Source organism: Xiphophorus hellerii, chromosome 16 (assembly GCF_003331165.1).
Source record: "Xiphophorus hellerii strain 12219 chromosome 16, Xiphophorus_hellerii-4.1, whole genome shotgun sequence".
Classification (NCBI taxonomy): domain Eukaryota; kingdom Metazoa; phylum Chordata; class Actinopteri; order Cyprinodontiformes; family Poeciliidae; genus Xiphophorus; species Xiphophorus hellerii.
The window spans coordinates 17,390,060-17,409,245 of NC_045687.1; the positions used below are offsets into that span (position 1 = coordinate 17,390,060).

The 19,186-nt window shown below is 37.2% G+C and overlaps 1 protein-coding gene across 3 annotated transcripts in view; it reads left to right on the forward strand.

Annotated features, from left to right (window-relative positions):
* The window catches only part of grin2aa (glutamate receptor, ionotropic, N-methyl D-aspartate 2A, a), a 168,526-nt gene extending 150,570 nt beyond the window's left edge, over window positions 1-17,956 (forward strand). For 2 of the 3 annotated variants that reach the window (XM_032586856.1, XM_032586857.1), the window contains 3 exons: window positions 816-913; window positions 6,231-6,469; window positions 8,860-10,824. In XM_032586856.1, coding sequence (XP_032442747.1) covers window positions 816-913; window positions 6,231-6,469; window positions 8,860-10,824 — 2,302 coding nt within the window. Of the gene's footprint in view, window positions 1-815; window positions 914-6,230; window positions 6,470-8,859 lie in introns of all 3 variants that reach the window. The other variant, XM_032586855.1, reaches the window with a different exon arrangement.
* Window positions 17,957-19,186: the final 1,230 nt, after the last annotated feature.

The window sequence follows — 19,186 nt, forward strand, 5'->3', positions numbered from 1 at the left end:
GGCATTCAATTTTTATTTAATTTTTATTTAATATGCCATTTATATGTTTTATTATTATTTTTAGCAACTCCATTATGCACGCCTGCACTTTTAAGTTATATAAGCCTTGCTTGTTCAATATTTATTTATAAAATGTTCAATTTAAAATTTTGGCCCACTGTGTATTTGAGTTTGACACCCCTGCTCTATAGCTACTGTCCTGCAGCTTTTGGATGCATTCCTGCACCAGCTGAATTCAGTCATCGGCATGTCATTCAGCTCTTCATAGGCCTGGTGATGAGCCATCTATTTGATTCAGGTGTGTTTTAAAAGGATGCATCTAGAAGTTGCAGGATTGTAGCTCTCGATGATAGCCTGAGGTTCAGTTGTTTTTTTGTCCTCTGAACTTGATACCTCAAAATAAGACTCAGTTCAAATTCACAGATCCCTAGATTTGTAAATAGAGCCCACCTGTTTGTAACCTTTATACAAATTAAACTGGGTAAAAAATTTTTTAATGAAATCTAAAGGAATGTATCCAGTAACTTTTACTCTGCAATTAAGGACAAATTTGTGTTGGTCTATTACCTAAATTCAAGTGAACTACAGTGCAATCCACTATTAGTATTTACTGATTAAACTGGAAATGCTTGGGATCATATAAGTACATTATACTAATGTACATCTTGTTTTAGGTTCTGTTTGACTTTCATTCATTTTATTTTTATGTCCCATTATCTTTGCTTTGTCCCTTAAACATCTTGTAATATGGTGACACTCTGGAGAAATCACATATTTTGATGTGTAGTTTTCTGTTTATATGATTGTGTATTCAGGTACATATTTGCTACCACTGGTTATGGCATTGCTCTGCAGAAAGGTTCCTTCTGGAAGCGACAAGTGGATCTGGCCATCTTGGCTATCATCGGAGATGGTGAGAATCTCACACACACACACACACACGCACACAGGATTTCTTAATTTCCAAAAAATAATGCTACTCACATTGCAAAATCTAAGTCAAACAATGCACTTTACCTGAATTGTAAAGCATGCACATGCATAAAAATGACTAGCAGTGTATTTTTGAGACAACAGGGAGAAAAATGACAGATTGTCTTTCTAAAAAATAAAATATGTATCTTATGTTTGTGTGTTTGTGTACATCAAGCTCAACACTGGCTAAGATGCTTAAAAAATTAAAGCAAAAGTATTTTATTGTCGTAACATTTTCTCACACTACAAAATGTAGAAATATCCAACCTATAATACATTTCTTCAGTGGTGCCAAAAATCCTTGTTAGTATCTTGTTTTCCTCAAGGAAGCACTTGGGAAGCACTTATCCTTCTTCTTTACCATGTATGATATGTTTATGCCTTTAACAATGGAATTTTTTTTTTCTGTCAGAGATCTACTTTTTTTCTTGAAAATATGTGATCTAAAAATCTCAAAATGTATTTATTTTAATAATCATATTCCTCCATCACATTTTTTTTTCTTTTGCTGTATCTGCAAAAGAGATCCTAATACATTAGGGTCTCCCCCACACCCACTCACTGAAAAAATGTACTCAATGTAATGAGAGATGATGCTACTAAAATGAAATATGGATTAATTCTATATAAAGAAGATCAATTTTACAATTTATAAGAAAGGCGGTTTGTAGGTTTGAATATTATCAAACTCTAGCTTGGAGTGCATTTCAGTTGCTTACCCTGTAACTGAATCCTGTCAGAGCTTCGGAGCATTTGTTACACTCGAGAGACAATTTTAACAAAAATAGGTCCCACTGTTTTTGTTTTGCCTGGTTTGCTTCTTCTCTGTGTCAATGTCACACTGTCTCTTTTTAATTTTCAAGCAGCCATCCATTGCAGATTTTAACTGAGAGTACTTCAACTCTGTGTCACACTGATAATTTCAGTGTTTCTCCATTTGTTGTGTGTCTGTACCAGTCACAAAGGTAAGGATAAAGGTGAACAACAAAGAAAGTGAGAGCGAGTGGGAGAAGAGGGATAAATTATAGAGTTAAGGTGAAAAGAGATTAAGAGGGTAAACAGACGGGGTGAAAAAGTGATGACACCATCAGGAAAGTGACAGTGCGTGCCTGTGATGGTCAGAGATAGGGCACGAAAAGAACGTGGCGAGAAAAGGGGAAGAGGGAGGGGAGGCCAGGTCTGTGATCGATGAAGGGGACTTTGTATCTTGGCAAATGCTGCTTGATCAGATAAACACAATACCGGTGGAGAACACGCAACGTTTCACAAACAGGAAGAATATTTATTATTTTAAAGGATCCAAAAGCTTAAATTAAAACAACTTGCAAAAAAAACCCCAGCCATTTCATGTTTTCTCCCTTCTTAAGCAATTATCTGATCATGTAACAAGTTTGTTCTCCTGCTACTTGTTCAGCAAGATTCTGAACAAAAGAAGATAAAGTAATACTCCTGCATATTGTCAGGAGTTTATAATATGAACATGTTAAATGTCACTTAGTAATGTTGAGGAACACCCTGTTCTTAAAGCAATAATGATACAGACAAAATACGAAGGGCATCTAAGGGAATTAGAATATCCCTGAAAAGTTTTTGTTTCAGTAAATCAATTGAAAAAGTGAAAGTGATATTTTATTAAAAATTTGTTACATACACAGAGATATAAATAGTTTATTTCTGTTATTTCTGATTATGGTTTGCAATTGATAAAAACAAAGTAGATTGCCACAAAGGGTAACTGCAAAGAAAGCCGACTGTTCTCAAAGCTCTATAATAATGGAATGTTTGGTGGAAGGAGAAATTCCTCTGTTCACATGTTAGAAATTATGTCTTCACCCAATTGGGGATTTTTGTGAGTCAGGATTGACTTAATTAATTTAACATCCAATCTATCTACACATTTTTAGACAGTTTGGAGTTGTAGACCTAACAGCTATGAAGCAATCTAGTTGTTTCATAGCTAGATTGAAACAGCTAGAATGATGTTTCTAGCTGTTTCAGAAACAACAATATAGCTGTTTTATGATATAAAAACTATATGATGGTTATATGTGATATAAAAAATATTTGATAATTCTTGTATCGCAAAAACTATGATATCAAAGTTTTTATGGCATAAAAACTACGATATTATAGCTGATATCAAAGTTTTTAATCACATTCTGGACTGTGCTGTTGTACTGGACTGAGATCTTATGGCAGTGGTACTCATTCTGAAAACCAGCACAGCATCAGGGGATGTAATTCACCTAGTCAAGACCCACACAAAAAAACAAGCTAGGTTGATAACAAAGCATCTGGGAAGTAAAGTCGTGGAGAGAAGAACCTTCAGGAAACCTTTGCTGAAATGTGCCTTTACTCATTTGGATATCAATTCATATCTCATTTGGAAGAAAAAAAAGAGAATTCAGTCGTACAATTTATTTCCTAGACATGGATTCATGTTGTTCTTCTCATATTGATAATTTTGGTAGCTTTTGGTAATGTTTGTGTTTGCTACTATATGGAGATTTATTTTCCCCCCCCTTCTACCAGTACTGTACTCTACATTGCGTTATCACTGCAGCTTTACCTTTTAATGCTCTTCCATAAGGGTGACAATTGATAGGTTTATTTTAATTCCTAACTAGCAAAGATTCAACCAGACATAATTGTCTTTTCTGCAGAAAAGGAGAGACTTGAAAACAGACGCGAAGAATCGCTGTAAAACACTGTCTGGGATCAACTCTGCCAGATCTTTCTCTGCATTTGGCTTTATTAGAAAATACAAGGAAGGAGGTTGGGCTTTTTCACATAGTCACACAAAGAATTTGACCAATGACCTTTTTCTACAGGGTGTTCTGGAACCTTCTGTGGACCTTAAAAGGGCATGTGGCTGACCACTAATCAGTTACACATGGAGCTGATAACACAGGAATGTGCAAAGTCTCTAGCCTCCAGGCAAACATCCTAAAAATGGTTAATAGTGTTTCACAGAAGAAAAGGAGTCAAGTAAACATCAAACAAAATAATAATATGAAAACATAACCTTTCAAATAAACTCACAAGTAAATGAACTTAGATAATTTTTTCTAACAACAATACTTAATCATCACTTATATAAAATGTAGACATGCTTACAGTTAATTCTCTATGAAGTTATAGGCATTAGTATTTATAAGCAATCCAGCCATCTTTAAACCCATATAGTTTGTAGCACCAAGAAATACAATGAACATACTGAATACTCTTTGCTAAAATTAATACAAATGATACATTTTTCATATCTTTGACAAGTTTTCCTGTATGCATGTATGAAACATGTACTTTTCATGTTGTCATTGTAAAAAAATAGAACTTTCATTTCATAAAGATTCATGCAACTTGTCTGTAAATAGTTTTGTAAATAGTTTTTCATCTGAACCAAAAATGTCTGGGTCAAATTTTGGTCTTAGTCCAGACATGACTGCCACGTTCTTTTTATTACATCAAGATTGATCTCACTACTTAGCGTTATATGACTGAAAATGTGTCCCTTCGCTACATCTTTTAGTGTGTTCTTAAATGTTAAGAGAGATAAATGATCTTCAGTTGAAGTTGAGGGATAATGACGCGTTAGTAAGTCTGCACTCAGGCACATGTAGCTGAGAACCACCATGATATTTGTCTTTCCCCACTAACAGCCTTAGTTACCAGGCCCTGAATGACACAGATTGGATTAGCCACGCGCCAAATGTCACAGAGGAAGTCAGAGTGGGAGGGGAGACAGAAGAAATGGTACACAGAGTGAGAAATGAGAAAAGATAAGGTCTTTGTTGCTTTTTTAACTTTCTTTTTTTAACGCTAAAGAAACACTCCGTTTGGACTATCGGACCAGGTGTGTGGAGGCCTTGGGATCGGTGATACTCAAGCTATTCGTTAAAAAAAGATTGTTTTGATAAAAGGTGCAATACTTTGCCAAAATGCTCAGAACAAGAAACTAAATTTAAGATAAGTAGCTGGTTTTCTTTTCTTTTTTTTTTCATTTTTGCAATCATAGAAAAATAAAGTAATTAGCTTTCAAATACAGGAGGAGGAAGTTGGCAAAAATGTGTAAAAAGGCTTAAAAAAAACCCTTAATGAAATATAATAATGTTGGACAAATAAAAATATGATAAGTTCAGTTTTTGAATTTGAGTACAATTACTTAGTAAAACAATGTGTTAAAAATAACACCATTGTTTTCATACATACATAGATGTTACATCTGTGTATGGATTATATAAATATGTTTTTCAGTATTTAAAACAGGGCTTATGTAAGCAACTGCTACTTGCTCTTTTTTAACTATTGCAGATAAAGATCAGTAAATATACAGAGGACATCCATTTATGATCAAATAATCTTTTTCATTTCCACCACATGCAGATAGTTGAAATAATCCCCATTTCTTCAAACTTCCCATCATCTCAAAACACTCAATTCTGAAACCATTTTCATAGAGATCAGAATAGGTTAAACTTGTCATGAAATAAAGATTCCACAAAGAAATTAGCGCACACACGTAAAAACTGCCCATGCAGTCTGGTTGCTTAAATGAGGGAAGTTGCACGCTTCATATTCTAGTATAAATGCTAAATGTATTCCTGATGCTGCCTAAGAAAAACTATATACTGTAAGTGTACTCAGTTATGATGCGGGAAAATAAGAAGGGGGAGCTGGTGGAAGAGTCCAAAAAAACTCCAGCACAATAAGATTTTATAATACAATTACAAAAAATTATTTAGTGCAATTAAAAAAAAAAAACGTCTTGTTTCATGACCTCCAGGTTATCAGTTTACTGTGATCAGATTTAGCATTTTGTATCCATGAATCCTTCTGGCTTTAGTGACCGAAACATGTGTAGAGAGATCTGAAGTATTGCACTGGACTATCCAACCTGGTGATGCTTAGATCTCTGTACAGAAAGTCCCCTCATGTTGCTGATAAGCTGATTAAAGTCCTGATGCTGTTTGCTCCTCCACAGGAAGGCTGAAACTGATGATGTAGGCGCAGAAGCCTGTAGGGAAATCCTGCAGATTGTAAGCAAAAATCCTTGTGCAGATATGATACAAGTGCTGGTTTTTTTGTGGTAAGACGGTGGCGAAAGCAGCAGTGGAAAACTTATTTACCAAGTACTAAGAGTGAAATTGTGCTGGAATAAGGTTGTTTAAATTTGCCTCAGTCTTGTGGTGTTTGAATGATCTAGGAAATTCCTGGAGGCCATAGAATGGTCTTACTCCATTGCATTTGTTTTTTAGGTGAAATGGAAGAACTGGAGGCCCAGTGGCTGACAGGAATCTGTCACAATGAGAAGAACGAAGTCATGTCAAGTCAGCTGGATGTGGACAACATGGCGGGGGTCTTCTACATGCTGGCCACAGCAATGGGACTCTCCCTCATCACCTTTGTCTCGGAGCATCTCTTCTACTGGAGGCTGAGATACTGCTTCACCGGAGTCTGCTCTGGCAGGCCAGGGCTTCTTTTCTCCATCAGCAGGGTAAGTTTTCTATCAACATGATGTGTTATTGCATGTGCCAAAGGTTCACAGGAACAGGGAGTTCAGTCTGTAAACATGTGAGTATATGGAGGTAGTAATGCGTCAATGATCAAGGAAGAAGGTACAATGAACTACTTCAGTCATAATAATGGCTAATGTGGCACATATAGGGTCAAACAGGCCTGGTTTGGTTATTTTTTCCCTACAGACAAAATATCTGGTGCAAAACTAACTAACTTTAAAGCAGGAGGGAAGGGAGGGTTTCGCAAAATAGGATGAGATGCAAGGATGGGGATGGAGGCGGGAGGGGGAATCACGAGGCAGACCTGACTATTGACAAAAATAGACCCTAATTGCGGCCTGTTTTTTGGATGAAACCACAGCAACCCACACTTAATCAATTTATTCTCTCTCATTCTGCTGAAAGGTCAGCATTTTTCCTCATTGTGTGTGAGAACAAAAGACATGGACATGCATGCCTAAAACCACTGCAGTGTCTTTGCACTTTATTTGCAGCAGTGTTACTCTGTATGGAATCGTTAACATTGGCAAGTAGTGAGGAGGCGGTAAAACCTTAAAGGGAAAAACTTTTTAAGGGAGACGCTTTTTCTTACCACTTATGAGAATTCAGATTTAAATGTCATTTTGATGCTTATATTATGCAGACATTCTTTACAAATGTACAAAGAAGAAAAAAAACAACCTAAGGTTATTAATGAGTACATCTAAAGCAGAATATGGAACCAACATGTAGAGGGTTTTGTTGATTACTTTTTGTGGAGGAAAACTTACTCATGAGTGCTAATTATTAGCATATTTTCACCTTCAAATCCAGCAGTACTGCAACAGAAATGGAGGGAAAAATAGAAAAAGAAAAAGGTTGTCTCATGCATTGCATCACTATTGATGTTTTACAGCACCTTTGTGGAGAGTGTTTTTTTTAGTATTATGGGCAGTTTTGGTGGCACAAAATAACACACTAAGTAAAAAAGTGACTACTGCCAGTAAACTGCTGGGGGATTGTTTGCATTCCCTTGGACACATCTATCAACAGTGATCTCTTAGCAAGCTAGTGTTATGTGACTAATTCACTGATTCGACCTTCCAATAAAGTAACTGTTCAATTCTCCCTATTTGAAAAACTAACCAGTCATGTAGTTTGGAAGCTTTCAAAGTTCCCTATGAGTCAAAAGATTTTTGTGTGTTTCTGAAAACTGCATAACTACACAAACTTTCAGTTCCAGGTATCATTGGTCCAGATATGTTGAAGCTGACATGTTGGTTAGCTACAGTAAGACCAGAGTGTTTAAGTCTACCTTTAACCAGAGGTCCATATATCCCAGAATTTCATATTAATTTCTAATTATGCTATTAATTTTTTAATAACTTTAAATCGAGAATTGACCAAAAACAACTGCTGATACATTTTGAAAAAGTTATATAAAATATAGAATAGAAATCAAACCCATCTTGTAACTGATGCCCATCTTTTTGCATGTTCCCACGGGTATTTTGAAAATGTATTTTTGTCTCGTCACTGTAATCTTTTGATCCCTCCAGATATTCTCTTTCACATTTAAGTCAGGACACTGACTGGGTCACTACAAAACATTCAGAAGAATCATGCTGATAAAATTACAAGATAGCCTTAAGTCTGAATCTGCCATAGCTATAAATAATTTTGTTCTCAAATGTATATTAAATGCACCTTCACCTTTGAAAAACCGTCCTTGATTATGCAGCCGATACACTATGAAGAAAGGTAACCTACTCCATTAACTATGAGAGAGATTCTTTTTTTCTTTTTCAGTCTGAAACATCATTTTGTAAAAGCTGAGCTTACAAAAAGGGACTCCAACTGTATCTGTGGACCAAGTCATTGGAGATATGGGAATATAAATGTATTTCCAAAAGAAAAATGAAATTGTTTGTGATGTGGTTATCTGGGCACCCCTAATATTTTTGTGTATTACACAGTGTATTATTTTTTCATTGTGCAGTAGAAATGGAATTTGTAGTAAAATCTAGAATGTCCAGCCAAATAACACAGGTAGAATAGTTTTTTTAAGAACAAAATGAGGGCACGCTTTGAAAATCTGTTGGTTAGTCATATTTTCAATAAAATCTATTTCCATCAATCACGTACTTAGTCAAATTGCCTTTTTTTAAGAAGAGCAAACAATGGTCGCATTTAATAAACTGTCATACATCTGAGTGTTTGCAAAGACTGGTATAATTGGTGTACCAGTTATACCAATTATAACCAATTATATACCAGCAAAGACTGGGATAATATATATATATACTATATATGTTAACCTAATTTTCTCCTATCCCTTTTCTGTTTGCTCATTTTCTTCATCTTTTCTTTATTTATGTGTATTATGCAGGGAATCTGGAGCTGTATCCATGGAGTACACATTGACATGAAGAAAAAGACAGACCTTGACTTCAGCCCCCAGGACAAAATGCTTAAGCTCATTAAGTCTGCGAAACAGATGACCAACATGTCTAACCTCAGTGGCTCCCGCATGAACTCGCCTAAACGAGAATTCATGCACTCAGCTGGTCCCATGATCATGGACATGATGGCAGAGAAAGGCAACTTCATTTATGCTGACAACAGAAGCTACGCTCCCAAAGATATGATCTATGGGGACACCGGTGACCTTCAGTCTTATCTTGCAAATCGCCACAAAGACCACCTCAACAACTATATTTTTCAAGGTGGGCAGCATCCCCTGACCCTGAATGATGCCAATCCAAATACCGTGGAGGTAGCAGTGAGTGCTGACACGGTCCAAACAAATGCAAAGTCTCAGCGAACCTTGTGGAAAAAGTCAACCGACACATTGCGTTCTGTGCCACCGGGGCCTTCTCCGATGCCTGACATGCTAATGCCCGATCCACGAATATCCATGAAGACACAGCGCTACCTCCCAGAAGACACAGCCCACTCCGACATCTCTGACTGTTCAAGCAGGGGAGCCACCTACAAGGACCCAGAAAACAACAAGCACCTGAAACCCAAGGACAACTTAAAAAAAAGATCCGTGACGTCAAAATACCCTAGGGATTGCAGTGAGGTGGAGCTGTCCTACTTAAAAACTAAGCAGGTCAGCGGTGGAACCAACCAAAGTGGGAGAGGAGGAGGAGGAGAGAAAATCTACACAATTGATTCAGACAGGGAGATGAGCCTCCATTCAGATCCCGTTCACTACCGTGAGAGTCATGGTCTTGGAACAGATGATTTGGATTACCCTGAAATTTACTCTGACCACAGTGATAACTATAGAAAGTGTGAGCAGCCAATCATTCATCTGAACTCCTCACCTATGCATCACACGGACTCAGATCTTCTGCCAGACTCGGCTTACTCTAAACACTACAGCCTAAAAGAGAAAAATATCTCCCTGTCCCCTCATGAATCCATTGACCGCTACAAACAGACACACTGCCGATCCTGCCTGTCCAAAGTACCCTCTAGCTACCAACAAGGAGGGTCTTACGTTGCTACAGGATCTGCCACAGCATCTGGGACGCGATCTCCATACAATCGATGTGATGCATGCCTTCACACAGCCAATTTGTATGACATTAGTGAGGACCAGCTTCTTGGTGATCCCTTGGTTAGCCCCACCATGCATCACCAAGAGCAGCAGCAGCCAGACGAAATGTTTGGTCTATACTGGCCACAGACAGATGGGCCACATGTCCAAAAAAGAAACCGCTTGAGGCTAAATCGTCAGCACTCCTTTGACAACATCATGCTCGAAAAGCCCAAGGATGTAGACCCGGGCCGACCAGCACGCAGCGTCAGCCTCAAGGAGAAGGATCGCTTCTTGGACTCAGCATCTGACTCCCACTATGCCAATCTCTTTGGGATGCGCCCTTACTCCGGCAGACTCTTTGGCACTGGGTCTAAATCAATGCTGTTTAACAATAACCTTGAGGAAAGCAAGAGGAGCAAGTCCCTGTACCCAACCCATGGCTCGGAAAACCCTTTCCTCAGTCACTCATTGAGGGATGATACCAGCAGCAGACTGGTCCATGGGCGTAGCTCCTCTGACATTTACAAACAGCTGGCAGTAGGTTCTCCTTCATTGGCCCTAGGAGCAGCTCCCATCAAAACACGCAATGATGCGAACAATCTTCGCTCTTCTGTTAAATCCACCTCTTCATACTGCTCAAGGGATGGGCGGATAGCTAATGACATGTACAATAAAGAGCATGTGATGCCTTACTCAGCCAATAAGACTAGTGCATACCCAGCCTCAAGGGGTGTCCTAAACTCAGCCCAGTTCAGCAATAGACGGGTGTATAAGAAAATTCCCAGTCTGGAGTCAGATGTTTAGTTGATATAAGAAATGTTTTCTCTCCCTCTAACTCCTCTCTGGGTTTGTATTATAATTTATCACTATGTTATCCACTAAGGGATGTCATAGCCACCTGACCATTTTTCTTCTCTTTGACATTGTGCTCAAAAAAGAACTTCTGGCCCACTTGGGACTAATTGTATTGCTCTTACTCTCTTTGCAGATGATATCACCATATTTGCCCATTGTCTCCCATGTACCAATCAGTTTAATATTTGATCAGCACTCTGCTGTACGGTTTTAAAATGGAGGAAGAGAACATAATAGTGCCATTTCTGGGATTGGTGTATTAGGTTTCTTTATCGAAGAATTCCTACTTTGGTATTAGAAGAAGAGTGTATTGTGCAGGCGATGATGGTAGTGATTTTTTTTTAAGGAGGATTAAGAAACAGTGGAAAAGGAGATAATACTTATAATGTCCTCCTTCTTACCATTTTTCTTTTCCACCTTCACTGACAAGCTCACTACGAGAATGGGCCTGACAAGGAAACCAGATGGGTGAACTAGACTTATAGGCATTCTGGGAAGGGAAAGGTGAAATAGTGAGCTAGTCCAATGGTCTGCTACTTGTTGCGCTAACAGATGTACCTATGACGACACCTGAGAGTGAAGGAGAACACAAAGAGGATAAAAAAGTGAGCAAATCAGTGTAATCAACTGGCTGTTTTTGTCAGTTGCTGGTTGTGGTTTTCTACTTTTTACAACTATGTCAGCAACACAATAGTGATGAGAACAATGTAGGAATAATGTTTACAAACTGAAAGAAGGCAGACTGAGAAAATGATTTGTATAGAGAAAAGACAAGAATAGAAACTCTAGACAGCAGAGGGGCATTTCATTCTTGGCACTGCACATATAAAATGATTGCAAAGTCTTACTTTTTTATTCTATTCAGCTATAAAAATTAAAAATCTATGTAGAATTTTAGTGTTTGCTTATTTGGTAGCACAATAGCAATTAGTTTAAAAAGAAACTCTCTCCCACATTTGCATTTGAAAAAAAGGCATAGCTTACTGAAAAAAAATCATCAGGAGTAGTAGGTTATTTTGCATGTGTTTATTCTTTATTCCTTCAAGACAAGAGAAAATGCACACAAATACTCAGTCAGACACATATTTATCATGTTTCTGAAAAGGGCAAAGTTAGAGGTGCTGGATGGATATAGTACAACACAAACTTTGATCTCTGATCTTTAAACATAATAAACCTGTAAAGATAATTGTGGAAGAGAATAAAGATTATATAACAAAGAGGGAAAAGATGACATCTGTGTCCGCCATCACCTCTTTTGTGGTGAGCACAGGGATAATTTTGTCTTTTGACAACTCTGCCACTGAAAACAGGGTATTTAGCTAAAAAAAAAAAGCTCTGATGATCCCTTCCTTCTTCCTTTCCTTCATTTACATGTCATAAATGGTGTGATCTACAATAATTCACATTTATTATTTTTTTATTTAAGTCAAGTTTATTCTCAGTTGGCTGAAATAGGTATTGGCAGTCTATTAGTATTTAAAGGGCATATATCATCACTTTTAAAAGGATTCATTGTTATTCGTTTTCAGCCGTGCATGTCATGATAATTCCATTCATTTCCATGACAAATAGAGCAATATGCAAAAATATTGTGAAAGACAAAATGTTGGTCAAAAGTGGCTAAAGAGTAATGAAGATATGTTTGGAATTCTGAACTCAGAAGCATTGATACCAAAGTTTACAGCTGAAATGTTGGTTTGAGTTTTTTCCTGACTACGAAGGAAGTCAGGAAAATGTTTTCTGAGAGAACTAGATTATACCGCTAACAAATGGGGGTTTTAAAAGTACTCTGCAAATCCATTCTACATGTAATTCAACATAGGAAGAAAAAAAAAGTCAAGAGTCGCAATAAATCTAATTTTAAAAAAATAACACTCTGGCAGCTTTCAGATGGAAGTTCAAGTTATTTTTTCTCCATGTAAACAGTCAATGGTTTCCTCTGAAAGTTTTCAATACACAACAGTAAGACAAAAGTCAGGACGTTACTCCAAACATACCATACCAAACTCTTGAAGTTATTTAGTTGTAGTTTAGCCTTAAATGTCATTTGACGCTAATGTTGCATAGGTAGTGGATTAGAGGGAGGTAAATATACTGATATACATTTAGATTACAACTACAGTCAAACGCTCCCCCCTTCATTTGGCTCAGTCAGGTAAAAAAAACAAAAAAACAAGTTGAATATGAAAATAAGACGGGCAAGGGTGTTTTTTGATTTAACAGAGTACAGATAAAAAAGCAAAAAACACTGTAAAAGAAAGCATGTTCTTGCATAAAAACTTTTATACTCATTAACAAGAGCTATGGCTGCCTTAGTGGTTTGACTGATTTCTTTCCTAACTCTAGCATTTAAATATGTTCTCTTGTCTCAGGTTTGGGGTGTGCCTTCCCTTGAATGGAGATTTTAATTGTTTCATAAACTTCAGGCAAAAATGTTTACAACATGATCTTAATGGCGAAAATGCTCACTCTGTCATTATTCTGTGTTGCCAGTGCGTTCAAACGCACTATTTGACATGTTTTGATAAGTAACCAGAGTTAAGTTTATGGATAGCAGTTGTTCTTTGGACACAGTTTATCCTGTTGATACATTATCAGATGGTACTTCTTTTTGCTGTCAAACACATTCTCAATTAGGTACTGTCAATTTTGTAAATTAGCCAAACTAAGCATAATTGGGCATAGCTGAGACCACTAAATGGTGGGAATATACTTCCCATATCCATCCATTGTCTTTATCTGTTTATCCTTGCATGGTTGCAAGGGGAGGGTCAGCAATTATTGGGCGAGAAGCATGGTACACCAGGTAGCCAGTCAATCACAGGCCAACACAGGACAAACCATAATGCATGCACACATTTCCAAACCTGAGCTTATTTTAGAGACTAGTTAACCTAGGATTTGTGTTTTTGGACTGTGGGAAAAGGTTTGAGAATCCTGGAGAACATGCAGGTCCTGCTAGGCAACAGTGCTACCAGCTTTACCACCGGAAGGCCACTTCCATGTTATGTGTTGAATATGCATCAAAAGGCACTAGTGGTATGAAAAGACGTTTTGGTGATTAAAATGTCCTTTTAAAATTTATGATTATACTTTAGATTTCATAGGCTATTCTAGATTTTATGGCTCACAAATATGATTATATTTGCCCTTTAAACACTGTAGTCTTAAAGGAGATTATTCTCACATTGTGAGTAATTGAGATCTCTTTAGGAAGAAGAATTTTTATAAATGGATCCCTTGTTTTTCTGTACACCATTGTTTGGGTGGGTTGTGGGTTGGGGCTACTGGATCCAAGGAGGCTCCACTGTTTTATACTCATCCATCACATATCCATCTGTTGGGATTTAGTGTTATCTGTGCATGACAGATCTTGGGCAAGCTTGAAATAATAACCAAAACATTTTTTTGAGGTGGGGTGGGATTAATCTGATTGTTTATTTACATGTTTTGATATTTGCATAAAGAGACATACGTGTATATACTTCCATGTTCACTCGTGCCAAACTTTTTGTAGCATAAAGCTGTACAAATTGCACACTTTAGAAAAAAGACAACTCATGAAATCACCTTTGTTAATTGATTTGTTTGATTGATTGGATCCACTAAGCCAAATTGTATCAAATAAAAATACCTCAGGATGATTCTGTGCATTTTGGAGGAGCAGTAGCAACAGAACAAAATGTGCCACAGATTTTTGTAGAAAATATATAAAATATATTATTTAAAAAGAAAAAAAAAAACATAAACATGCTACAATTTATGGTGGCCACAACGCAGAATGAAACTTTTCTCCTGTTTACTATACCAGTCCAAGGTCTTCCAGTTTAGCTCTGTGTTGGAGCTCATGCAACCTGAGAGAGAAAAGGAGGAAGAGGAGGGGAAGAAATGGAAGGTGGTAGGGAGCTTAGATGTTCTCAGCTCTACTTTTTTTTTCCAAACTGAGCACCCTTCACAGAATGAATTCTGAGAAGCTATCCTCATATGGAATAATGGGATTGTCCCTCCTCTCTGTACTTGACTGCATTAGCCACTGTGTTTCAGCTGCTTGCTATTTTTAACAACCTCTGTCATATCACTGTTTTTGAGATACTACAGTGAACCTCTCCTTGCTCCCCAAACAGCGTATCCCTGATGTTGACTGAAACCCCCCCTTTTGCCCCTTTTTTTGCATTTATCTGCATATTTATTATGGTTATTATCATATTTATCTCCACATGCTGCCTGTGTGAGCTGTCAAGTGAACAATATGCACATGGAAAATATCAACAACGCGCCATTTTGTTTCATGGACTCACAACACTTTGTTGAGTTTGTTCAACTTTTGCAGAACCATCCAGTAAGCTCATGCCGTCTTACGTTCGAACACGCACCCAAACACCCTGCCCTTGTGATGACAACCCTGCTCTTTTTAAATGACAAAAAATGTATTTTAATTACATTTAATGATAACTAATGAGGTGATGGCATGCAACCCCAAGATGTAATAAGTTTGTTTTTACGTTTCTCTTTTTTGTTCATTTTGTTTGTTTATTTTGGTTATGATGTTATAATCACTAATGCGTTGTAACCAGATGTGAGTATATACATATTTGAGAGAAGAAGAAAAAATATATATATATATATCTGTGTTTAACACAATGAAGATGCTGCTGTTTTGAGGAAGAAGGCGAGGAACTGACCCCTCTCTGCGGCCCTCCCCCGTACTGGCGGACTGGCTGTTATCAGGCCATGTTTTGTCCAGTGATATAACAGGTTGCATGGGTTGGGGGGACGGGAAGTTGGGGGTTCAGGCTTGGGATGATGGGACATCCTCGCTCTTTCTCTGAAGGCAGGTGAGAAATATTGTATCACCAGCTCTGCTTCTCTCTTACGTCTCCTTCATGTGTGTCAGGACTTCAACTCTAAAGAAGAAGAAGAAAAAAAGCAACCCTCAACTTTGAGTCTGCTATCCCTCCAAAGATACAAGACCTCTTTCTTTATTGTTTTGCTGTAAGAATAGAGCTTTTTTTTCTAAAAAAAAAAAAAAAACAAAAAGGAGAGAAAAAACTGATACTTCCTCAAAGACTTTTAAGGAACTATTTTGAATATATTTAGAAATTACACTTGTAAAAATCGCTTGTAAATTCATACTGAAATACATCATCATGGAGAATTATAAAGAGTAAAAACAATATTTTTTTGTGTGGATTTCACAAGAGCTCTTCTGTACAGTGGCACTGTTTATCTCTCTTTCTATCTCTCCTTTTCTCTTTCTCTCTCTATAGAGCAACTAGAATAAAATTTCACCATTCACAAGGCTTGCCGTCTTGTCAGGATCTCCTGTGACAACAGGTTTTCCTTGCTTTATGTATAAACAATTTCTTCAGCTTAAGTTAAGTGACTATTTAGATGGAAATGAGAGAAAGTGTTTGATTCTTTTCTTACTTGATTTTTTAAAACTAAATATGTGATTAGGAGTCTTACAGTATCTTGCAAAACTATCCTCAAACCCTTTAAAAACATTTTTTCGCATTCAAAAGAATGTGAGAAAATGTTAAATGTATTTTCATAGGATTTTGTGGTAGACCAACACACAGTAGTGCATAACTGAGAGGTAAAATTAAAATAACACAATTAAAATGGCTTAATTCTGCAGGCTTACCTTTGAATAAAATCCAAACCAATCAACCATCTTTAAAAAACAATTATAAAATAAATGGCTTTATTTTAATCTTTAAATAAGGACACAGCTATTCTGCAAAGGCCTTAGATGTTTGTTAAAGAATAGCAAATAACAGACAACACCATGAAGACCAAGGATCATACTAGTCAGGTCAGAGATCAAGTCCTGGAGAAATTTAGAGCAGGGTTAGATATAAAACAATATTCCAAGTTTAAGATATATACACTTTCTTCTGGTAGCTCTGGAGTAGCTACGGCGATCCAGAATACAGATGAGAAAACTGTTGACAGGGCAACCAACTGTTGACAGGTTGCCACCAAGAAGTCCGACCTTCATGGTGGAGTCATGAAAGAAAAACCAAAATGCTATTGCTAAAGCCTGCTACAAGTCATGTAGGGGATACAGCAAACATGTGGAAGAAGGTGCTCTCCTCAGATTATGCCATTAACCTTTCTGAGCCGACATGCACAATTCTACTTGTGGCAGAAATGTAGAACTGGAGCTTCACTCAGAAATCATTACCAACCTCCTGGAACATGGGGGTTAGCAACGTCATGCTGTCATGAAGAACACTTTTTGAGCAGGGAAAAGAAAAACTGGTCAAAGTTCATCAAAGATGGATTGCACAAGCTACAGAGCAATTCTGGAACATAGCCTACTAGAGCCAGCACAATACTGAGACAGTCAAAGATTAACTGGAATAATTTAGGTCAGTTTGTCCTAGAGAGCTAATTTCTGCACGTTTTAGAGATGATCCCACATGAGTGACAGTCATTTGATCCATGTATGTTAATCTAGGTCAGGGGTCTCAAACTCCAGTCCTCAAGGGTCACAGTCCTGCAACTTTTAGATGTGCCTCTGCTGCACCACACCTGAATAGAATAATTAGGTCACTAGCAAGGCTCTGGAGAACTGATCTACACAAGGAGGAGGTAATTAAGCCATTTCATTCCAGCGTTTTGTACCTGTGGCACATCTAAAAACTGTAGGACAGCGGCCCTCGAGGCCTGGAGTTTGAGACCCCTGATCTAGGAAAACATCTGAAATGCGCAGGACAATTAATGTTGAGGACTAGAATCAGCCACCCCGGTTTAGATCAAACCATGGTCTAGTCAAATCCAGATCCAAATCCAATTGAAAATCTTTGGCAATGAAAGGTCGTTCTATAAATTACAGACTGGTGGAGGCTGTATACAAACCATCTGTAATCCACATCACAGTTATGCCTTATTTTGTTGGTATATACCATAAAAAAAAAGAAAACTAAATGATTTTAACATTCAAAAAATTTCAGGGCAAGAATACTTTTTGCAAGGCACCGTAGATTTCTACTAAGAAAACATTAATTTGGAAATCTGAGGTTTTTATGAGCAGTGCTTTTGGTTGTTTCCAATAAAAGTCCACTTATTTAGACTTATGATTCCTGGTCGATCTGTAACATTTGAATCACAATTTATCTTGTCTGCTAGTAGATTTTGCATCTCTGAGCTTTTTTTTTCCTCCCTGTTTTTTGTGACACAATCAATGTCATCTACCTGGAGTCATATAGCCATATAAAATATAACGCAGAGGCTTCATCGTAATTTAGAGACAATGTGTCAGTTGTCTTTAATGTAGTCTATCAGTGACAACTCGTTAAGTGCATCACACATCTGTGGTGTATGATGTTTGTAAATACAACAAAAAAAAATTACATCCTATTTTCAACTAAACAACCCAAACCAGGGTGATTCTTTTCATTATTAATGAGTTTGAACTCATGTTGTTGCAAGGAAATCCATAGTGATTTCATTTTAGCACAACCATGTAAAGTTCAGAACCTGGAGAGGTTAAACACTTCATTTAGCCATAACAGATTAAGGCCTAAAAGAGAGTTGTAGTGGTAATTATTTAATTGCTGGTGAAATTAGCATAATGGTGGGAAATTGTTAAATGTGTATTTGTCTCTAATGAGTACAGCACTTTATGAACCAAAACTTGAAAACCTGCAAGAAGTTTCTTTAAAAAAAAAAAGAACTAAGATAAATTTGTTTCCACGGATAAATGTTCGCACTGTTTCACATTTTGTCATAAGAAGTATTTCTTATGAAAAAATTAAAGGAAGTGCTACACAGTCTAATCATCACGTAATGTCTGAAGTATGCATGATGCTTTTAATAATGGCACCATTCTAAATAGTTGCTACAGGATATAATGAGATCAGTGGTGTGGAGTTCACACTATTCGCCTTTGTCATAACCAGGTATGTAACCTTTCTGTGATGACTATGCCTTGCTTTATTGTTTTTCTTTTTTTTATACTGTAACAGATCCATTCCTGACCCTCTATGATTATCCCCAAATGAGCAGGTAATCATTAATCAAATTGATTAGGAAGCAAGGGCCACCATAAGTTTCAGCTTTAACCAGGAACCAGGAAAAGATCTGGATAGATTACTGTGAGATTACTTAATAACATTATTATGTCTGTCCCGCAATATTTAACTTGCAGTTGCAATTTTTTGGCTGAATTTTGAAAAAACCCCAAAAACTAACAAGCTTTTTGCGGTAATAAAATTGTGCATACTCTTGTGTTAAATGAGTAGCAAGGCAAAGTGGAAGCTTAATTTCCTAGGGCATTGCGTCTTCCAATAACAATGAAGGC